General features: G+C 52.0%; 1 protein-coding gene across 1 annotated transcript; it reads right to left on the reverse strand.

The window, feature by feature from the left end:
* Positions 1-1,388: 1,388 nt before the first annotated feature.
* On the reverse strand, positions 1,389-1,907 carry LOC101781923 (zinc finger A20 and AN1 domain-containing stress-associated protein 3). Its single transcript, XM_012846010.1, has one exon. The coding sequence runs from the start codon at positions 1,905-1,907 to the stop codon at positions 1,389-1,391; it is 519 nt and encodes a 172-aa protein (XP_012701464.1).
* Between the last annotated feature and the right edge of the window lie 7,239 nt (positions 1,908-9,146).

Below are 9,146 nucleotides of genomic sequence, written 5' to 3' on the forward strand. Positions count from 1 at the left end.
TAACACTTAACCATTTTAATTTTTCTTTGATTTATTTCTTAATTTCTCTTAATTTGGCTCTTAATTACTTGGGATGTCGTTGATTCTGACAATTATTTACCTATCCAAGGCGGTTGAATCTTTACCAGAGCAATACTACACAAATTGTACCTTAGTAGTACCTTTAGATAAAATTAAATCTCCTATTTTATCTCTGCCTCATTAAAGAGAAATTACGGTGCCTCATTAAAGAGAAATTATGGGGATCGAAATAGTTTTTTCTAGTTCAAATATTGATTTTCTAATTCACGCTATAGTACCTCGATTTGCGTAAAATAGATAAAACTGAACCTAAAATAAACCCTCCCAAAGATGAGGTGCACTAAAAAGATGATCCGTCTCGTACTTCACTGCGGTTACTGCTTCCGCTATTATATGCCCCGGCTGCTGGCTGCTCTGCTCCACCTTCACACCAGGATTTTACACCGCGTCTGTGTTGTCAATCTTGATTATGCAAGCTAGGTATGCAAGCAAAAATATTTCTTGCCGTGATGCATGGGTATTTAAGTGCGACACAAAACTTCTAATAAGAATTCTACTTAAATAGATTAAGAGATTCCATGTATACGTGTGAAGTTTTCTGCGTAGCTTAAATAGATTTATTTATAGATGTACCTACACCTGCACGTAACTCAAGGTATTTTTGAGCTTGGAACCGAGTCCTTCTCTATGACGTAATGTGCATATGGGATTCAAAATAGTATCTTATTTTTTGTTCTTTATTCCAAATTTAGCTTTTTATTAATTGTATTTTAACGTGACTCTTTGTTTATGTATTTTACTCCCAGTTTGTATGGAGTTCAAAGTACTTAATTTTCTTTATTTAATTCCAAATTTAGATTTTTATCAATTGTGTTTGACATGGATCTTTTAGATAGAGATATTAGAATTTGCTCCAATTGACATATTGGACACATGATAGTGAACCTCATAGTTGTCCCAATAGGACTAAAAAAACCAACGGACATGGCTCAATCCCCATGGTATTTCTTTTCAATTCTAAATTCATCTATTTAGTAATTGTATTTTGTATGGAATCTTTAGATTAATATAGACCATTAGATCGTCATAAAATCCAACGGTGTATTTTTTTATTAACGTGGGAATTTCTAAACCCTCTGCGAATATGATGACTTCTTTTAATACTATCATATTAAGATAATAGATACACGTGCTGACTGAATCTGTGCTAACAACGAACTACGAAGGTTAAACGAACTACGAAGGGTAAGGGATTGACAGATGCTCATCAGAGGAGCAGGGATTGAGAACATTCAACGGCCCAGCTACAATCACGCACAGAGACACACACGGCATCAGGCATCCGAACCAAAACTAATCCACGGCGATCAGATCATGCCGGGCAGTTTCTCCCCCTTGACGAGCGGGTTGTTGCGGGCGATGGCTTCGCGGCCGGCGCCCTTGTAGTCGAAGCTGCACCCGTGCTCCTCCGCGTAGCGGTGGCTCCCGCAGAATGTCTTCTTGCACCGGCACACGAACCCCGTCAGCCCCACCTTCTTGTAGCACGCCGCGCACCGCGTCGGCTGCGCTTTCTTCGCCGCCCCGGGTGATACGGAGGACGGCGGCACGACCGCTGCTTCACCTACGCCAGCAGCAGGTGCGAAGAAGGAGACGTCGGCGACGGGGTTAGCCGCCGTAGACGATGAAGCCGTGGTGCCGGCCGGAGCGGCAGCGACAGCAGATCGCGAGGCGGCGGCGGCGGAGTTGGCTCCCGGCTCGGCGGCGAGACAGTGCTTCTTGTAGCAGACGGAGCACATGTTGAGGGTTTCCGGGCTCCCGAAGAAGCTGCACCCGGCGGCGCATGGACACGGGCCGCGGGGGTTCTCCTGCTGCTGGAACGAAGACATGGTTGAACACGCGTTGGGATCGTGATCACACGAGGGCGTTAACGTTGTGGAGGCCTGGCCTGGATGGTGAGGAGCGTCAAGCGTAATGGATGGACGCCGTGGTTGGGTTCGAGTGGCGATATATACACGCGTGTGGCGGTTCGGAGGCACGTCATCACCGGCCGAGTCGAAGTCGGGCGCCGTGGCGGTTACAACTCGAGACCGGGTGGCTCTGATCGGAATCGTATGACCTCGGCCTTGACTGAACGTCGGGTGAGCCGTTCCGTTCTCCAGGTTCATCCCTTCCACCCCTCCACCGCCTCCTACCTCTCCCTCTGTTGTCGCCGCCCAAACCTACACCCAGAACGTGCAGTGAAATTGTCACGGTTGACAAAATCAGAGTTCTGCATGTCAAATTATCACGGCTTGCGAAAACTCTCAGAAAATGGAGTCGACAGCACGTACACTCAATGAAATTGATGGCTGACATCGCCACTGAAATTGTTGGCAAACTTGACCAAGTGCAAGAGCAGCGGGCACTGACAAGTAATGAACTTACACTACACAGAACTGCAAAGGCACGCATCCTGGGATTCACTGCTATCAGAAGAATAAAGATCAGGCAAAGATCTCGGTTAACATGGATCAAATTAGGGGACGCAAATACAAGACTGTTCCACCTCCGTGCCAATGCGCGGCGGCGGAAAAATTTTATAGCATCACTCCATCTTCCGGGAAGGACACTGACCAGTCACAAGGACAAAGAGGAGGCACTCTTCTTTTTTTTTGAAAAGGGGACCGGCAAAGACTGCCGGACTTGTATTAATTAATAGAGAAGATAGTTACAGACCTAGGCCGAAAAGGGAAAGAAAGAGAAGGTATAGTGGGGCTATACAACGACAGATCTATGTTTGTCGGTCACTCCTCCAAAGGGCAGAGAGCTCCCAAATGTTTTGCCCCTGCCAAGGTCCAGCACCGCACTTCATCCTTTATTTTACACATTAGCTGGTCCAAGCTTTTAAATCTCCGTTGGAAGACTCTTTCGTTGCGCTCTTTCCAGAGCTCCCATGACACGAGAATAATGAGTGATCTAAATCCCTTACGCGGCATACCCTGCATGGATCCAAGATGCGACCACCATTCACTGATAGACGAGAAGGCGGACCAATCTCCCCTGGGTGGAATATGCACAGTCGCCCAGGCGAAGATTTTATCCCAGAGTCGAGTAGTGTAGCGGCATTTTGATAGCAGATGTAGCAGTGTTTCATCGTGCGTGTGACAGAGCATGCAAACCTTTTGATTGGGCCAGCCCCGTGTGGTAAGCCGATCCGCTGTCCATAGCCGGTTTTGAAAGGCGAGCCAGGAGAAGAATTTGCACTTTGGGGGCGCCCATGTTTTCCAAATGAGGCGTTCCATATCAGACGGTGTTGAGGTGTTGAATTGAGCCTCGTATGCCGATGATGCCGTGTATTCGCCATGTCGGGTAAGTTTCCATGTAATGGAGTCCGGTGTGCCTGGGCTCAGTTGGACCGTTGCCAGGCGAGCCCAGAGGGTAACGAATTCAGCGATCTGTGTTGCCGACGAGAGACTGATCACGTTTAAGTCAGTGATCCACTTATCATTTAAAATGGCATCTTTAACCGTCCTGGTCTTCTTTCTTGAGATGGAGTACACCGATGGAGCAATTTGTTTTGGCGTCTCTCCCTGGAGCCACGCTGACTCCCAGAATTTGGCCGTCTCCCCATTACCGATCGTGACTGTCGTTGCCGTAGCGAAAAGATTCTTGTCTTTAGCAGTGCACGGTGTTGGCATCCCAACCCAAGGTTTGCGCGGCTCCTTCCATTCATTCCAAAGCCATCGTAGGCGGAGTGCTCTCGCAAACTTCTTTAGGTGTAAAATCCCTAGGCCACCCAGTTTTGTCGGTTTGCACGCTATTTTCCATGCAACTTTACATTTTCCTCCAACGATTTGGTCTGTACCGGCCCATAAGAAACGTTTCCTCCGCCTGTCGATTTCCTCCAGCACAGCAGATGGGGCGTTTAGAGCAGAAAGGTAGTAAATCGGCTGCGAAGAGAGTACTGCTCGGACTAGGGTTCGCCGTCCTGCGGGTGTGAGTAGCTTGCCAGCCCAGTTCGCTAGGCGTGCGTTTGCTTTGTCGGATAAGCTCTGGAAATTAATCTTTTGAATCCTACCAAGGGAGAGCGGTAGTCCAAGATATTTGATAGGGAAGTTGGTTTGTGCCGCCGGGAAGGGTGCAAGGATGGCATTTAGATCTATTTCGTTGCATCGAATGGGGGCAACCGAGCTCTTGCCGATATTGGTTCTTAATCCAGTAACGCAGCCGAACCGGTCTAGGAGATCTTTAGTGTTGCGGACGTCAGCTACTGTCGGATTAATGAAGATGACCGCATCATCCGCATATAAAGATATTCGGATGCGGGCGTATTTCCCTCTTAATTTCGACAGCGCGCCCCTTTCAGTTGCAAGTTGCAGTAGTTGTTGGAGCGGGTCAATTGCCAAGACGAATAAAAGGGGCGACAGCGGGTCTCCTTAGCGCAGACCTTGACCATGCTGAATGTCCTCTCCTGGCGCACCGTTCATAAGGATCTTGGACGTGGCGGTGCTTAGTAACGTGGTAACCCAGTTGCGCCACCTCGGGGGGAAACCGCGGCGCTGCATGAGGTCTAACAGGTAATCCCACCGGACGGAGTCAAAGGCTTTGGAGATGTCCAGCTTGAGCATGAGGGAGGGGGTTCTCGAGACATGAAAGCGACGTGCTAGGTTTCTGACGTACATGTAGTTATCATGGATCACTCTTGTTTTAATGAAAGCGCTTTGACACTCTGAGATCAAGGAGTTCATAAACGGTTGTAATCTTAGGGCCATTATCTTCGTTATGATTTTCGCTATGGCGTGGATTAGACTTATTGGTCTATAATCCGTGATGGAGTCTCCTTCTTCCTTCTTTGGCACCAGCACGATGTTGGCCGTGTTCAGCAAGTCGAAGAAATCATGGCGCAAGTTATGGAAAGCGTGTAGCGTTGCCATCACATCTAGACGTACAACTTCCCAGCATTTATGGAAGAATTTAATCGTGAAGCCATCTGGTCCCGGTGCCTTGTCTTTGGGCATTTGTTTGAGCGCTTTTTTGATTTCCTCCTCCGAGAACTCCTCGTCCAGCGAGGATAGGTCAACGGAGGGCCAGGAGAGCAGGTCCCAACTAAAGTCTGTGTGTCTCGGCTGTGGTCTTCCAAGAACATTAGTGTAATGAGCGGCAGCGACTTCTGCTTTGTCTTGCTGGGAGATTGCCCATGTATCATTGTTTCGGAGCCGCGAGATGAAATTCTTTCTTCTTCGAGAGTTCATCTTCAGATGAAAGTACCGAGTATTGGCATCACCTAGTTTTAGATTCGTTATTCTGGAGCATTGTCGCTTTCTTAGTCGTTCGAGGATGGCTAGTCCCATTACCCTTTTCTTTAGTTTGGAGCGTAGGGTTAGTTCGTTTATGCTCAGAGTACGACGCTCCTGTGCGATGTCGAGCTGCAGGATGACTGACTGTGCCATGTGAAATTGTAGTTGTGCTTCTGAGAATAAGGTCTTACTCCATTTTCGGAGTGCCAACGCAGTTTTGGCAAGCTTGTGATTGAGGCGATGAATAGGGTTTGTGTGAGTGCTCGTGGGTGTCCATGCCTGCTGTATCACCTGCTGAAAACCTGGCATAGAAACCCAAAAGTTCTCGAATTTGAAATGGCGTGGTCGCGGCGGGCTCTCATGACTGGAGAGAAGCAGGGGGCAGTGATCGGAGTGCGAGGAGGGGAGCGCTTGTAGGGTGTGTGACGGGAAAGCTAGGTCCCAATGTTCATTGCAGAATATTCGATCTAGCCGAACGAGGGTTGGGTTGCGGCGTTCGTTGCTCCATGTGTACTTCCTGTTCTGGAGGTGGATTTCTTTTAAGCTACAATTGTTTAGCGTGTCACGGAAACGTCGCATGCTGTTGATGTTTAGGTTGGAGTTATTCTTGTCAGTAGTTTTGTAGATCTGGTTGAAGTCCCCTAGAATGACCCATTTGATGCCCTGACGGGGAGCCAAGCTTCTAATTTCCTGGAGGAAGTGCAGCTTTTCCTGCTCTCGCGTTGGCCCATAAACGACCGTTACCCGGGAAGTTACCGCGGTCGCTTTTATTGTTACGCTCGCCGTTAAGGAGAAATCTTTCTTTTCAAAAGAATCTACAGTGATTGCATCATCGTTCCAAAGGATCAAAATGCCGCCCCTGGTACCCGACACTCCTCCTGCTGGCAAGAAACTGTAGCTCCTGAGCATGCGTCCTCCCACAGATCGCACAATACTGTCGTCAATCTGGGATAATTTTGTTTCCTGCAGGCATACAATATTACAGGGCACCGATGTGATTATCTGTTGCACAGTTTGTCGCCGTGCCGCTGAATTTAGTCCTCTAACGTTCCAACAGAGAATTTGGAGATCATGTGTTGCCATTGATATAGATGCGGGTATGGCGCTTCAGGAAGGTGGCAAATCTTGCAGTAGAGTGCGAAACAGAAGAAACTGATCCAGCAGCAAGCATGCATAATACAGAGTCCAGATACACGCGAGTAGCAGCCGAAAGATATGGTAGTGTAGTTCGCAGACACAAATCAACATAAATAAAAGCCCACAGGGGGCTGAAGTGGCTGAAGGACTTATAACGACATAATAACATGATATGGGAAGGAGCTCCGCAGGATAGTCTTTCAGGCAGCATGGTTGGAACCTTCTATCGCCTCTGCCCCTCCAAGCTTGATCAGAGCATTGGTTGCATTGTCGATGTCGTCGTCGTCGAGGTGGAACAATGCTGAGAGTGCCTTGATAATATAGTCCGGCATAGGGCCTTGGAAGGTGGCGATGAACTCCCTGATGGCTTCCTCAGCCGGCGTGGTGTCGTTCTTGATGTAGCCCAGGCGTCGGCATAGGACATGGTTGGCCTTCTCTTCGGCAGAGAGGTGCTTGATCTTACTGCAGGCTTGGCGCTTACTACGGCGCAGAGCCGCTACCTCCACTGGCGGCTTCTTGAGGCGACGCCCTCTTTTGCCGGGTGCAACAAATGGCTGAGACAGGATGCCATTGACAGGCGTTGAAAATAGCTCAGCAATGCCACTATGGGGTGTATATGGATGCAGGGGTGTAGGTGGATGCAGAACCGGTGACAGAGGAGCCAAAGGAGCAACCTGAGGGGCGAGGGTGTCGCCGTCGCCTGTTGGCCTGATGTTGCCGGCGTCTGGTAGGGTGGGTAGCTGGGCGGTGAGGTTCGCTTGTTGGCCGTCGGTACAGGCAGCTTGTGGGTCGCCGTCCAGCAGGGGAGTGGTGCTGAGGGCAGCGCAAACCGTCGGCCGCCCGCCGCTCCCTTCCTGGACCAGGTGTCCCTCCGGCAGTACCTGGGACAAAGGCAGTAATGCATGAGGAGGGGAGGTGGCGACATTGGCAGCACAGGTTGCTTGCTTGCCGTTTTGCTTCTCGACGACAGGCATCGGCAGGCAGAGGCTGTCCTGAGGCACCAAAGTAGGCGCCGGGGGGGATGGTATGTTATCAGGCGCCTTGCATCCAGAGGAACCTGCAACGGGGTGCTGCTGGCAGCTGGCATTAGCCGCCCTTTGTAGCTGAGCGAGGGCGGCGTCCACCTCTTGTACAGAAGGCTGAGCTGGGGGGGAGGGAGTTGCTCCTTGATACGCTGAAAGACACGATGCACAGGGATTGGGGTGTTGCCATTAGGTACCTTAGAGTAGATCTTGTCACTTGCCACAACGGACCAGGCTTCTTCCCCAGGGCCGGCCGCCATCCGTGCTGCAGAGGAGAACAGCTGGTGCAGGGGGCGTGGCGATGGAGGAGGGAGGGCGGATCGCGGCGTGGCCTGCAGGTTAAGAAGCTTACTTGCCGCCTCCTCCATGGTGGCAACCTGTAGAGAGAAGAGGAGCTTAAGGTGTCGTTGACGTTGCGCTTCAAGCTCGTCGGCCGACATCGGCTTGTCGTCGTCGTTGTAGCTGTGGCGGCGGCGGCCGCCATAGGTGTCGGAGCCCCTGTTTTGGCGATGCGGGGAGCGTGAACGTTCACGGCGTGAGCCGTCGTGGCGACGGCCGAAGCTGGTGTCGGTCCGCCGCGCGTGGCCGTGGCGGTCACGCGGCCAGGAGTCCCTCGCGTCGTCGTCGTCGTCGTCGAAGTTGTTGCTGTTGTGGGCGCCGCGGAAAGCCGGGTGGTCGTCGACGCGGTCCCGGCGCGCTCTGTCGCGCCTATCCTCGTCCTCGCGCTCGTTGCGCCGCTCCTGGACGCGCGGTGGTGGAGGGTGGTGGAACGGCTCGAAGGCGGCCGTGGGGACTTGATCGCCGTCGCGGACGCCCCAGAACCAGGGAAGTCGCCGTCGCTCCGGCTCTCCCACAGCAAGGTCCGGGTCGTCACGGTCCGCAGACACCTTGGAGAAATCGTGGATTTCCCAAATGTGGATGACGACCCGGTGCTTGATTCCCCGCTGCCATCGCCGGGGGGGTGTCTCCGAGACCTGCACAGAGGAGGAAGAAGCATCCAAGGCTCCAGTAGTGAAGATGAGCCACATAACCTTGGGGATCTTGCTTGGGTCAGCCGTCCAGGCCCAAAGCTCGATGCCACGGGTGTCCGTCGGGTGGAGCAGGTTAGTGTCAACACATTGGAGCGAGCAAGTGCGGCCGACGATTCTCTCGACGAGCTCCGGCTGCCAGGCATGGCGCGGAACACCGTCGAGGACCAGGCGCACTCTGTAAAAGAGTGCAGCCCCGAGAGCACCCGTGAGACTCCTCCATGGCCGAACGCAGACATCCGCGCCTCGGCACTTGAACTTCCCTTTTGCGTTGACCTCTTCGCAGCTTCTCCTGTTCTGGAAGCGGATGAGAAACGCCTCCGGCCGGTGTCTGGTGACGTCGACGTCGCCAGGTCGCAGCCTGAAGTCTGCGAGGAGGGCTTCCTCCAGATGCCGCGATGTGGTGTTGGGGGGGACACGCATGGCCCAGGTGACCAGCGCGCATCCCTCCCAATCTCGCAGCTCCCGCTCCAGCTCGAATGAGGTGGGGACATGGAGCCTATCTTCATCAGGCCGGAGTGCCGGGTCACCAACAGAGAAGTTCTTCATCCTCGAGTGTCGTCGAGGTGGGGGCCTGCGACGAGGTTTGGTGGGGGAGGTCTTCTGGGACGGTGAGGTTGTTGTAGCAGAGGCGAGGCTTGGTGGGAGGAAAGTGCGACAGG

The sequence above is a fragment of the Setaria italica genome, chromosome V (genome assembly GCF_000263155.2).
Source record: "Setaria italica strain Yugu1 chromosome V, Setaria_italica_v2.0, whole genome shotgun sequence".
Classification (NCBI taxonomy): Eukaryota; Viridiplantae; Streptophyta; class Magnoliopsida; order Poales; family Poaceae; genus Setaria; species Setaria italica.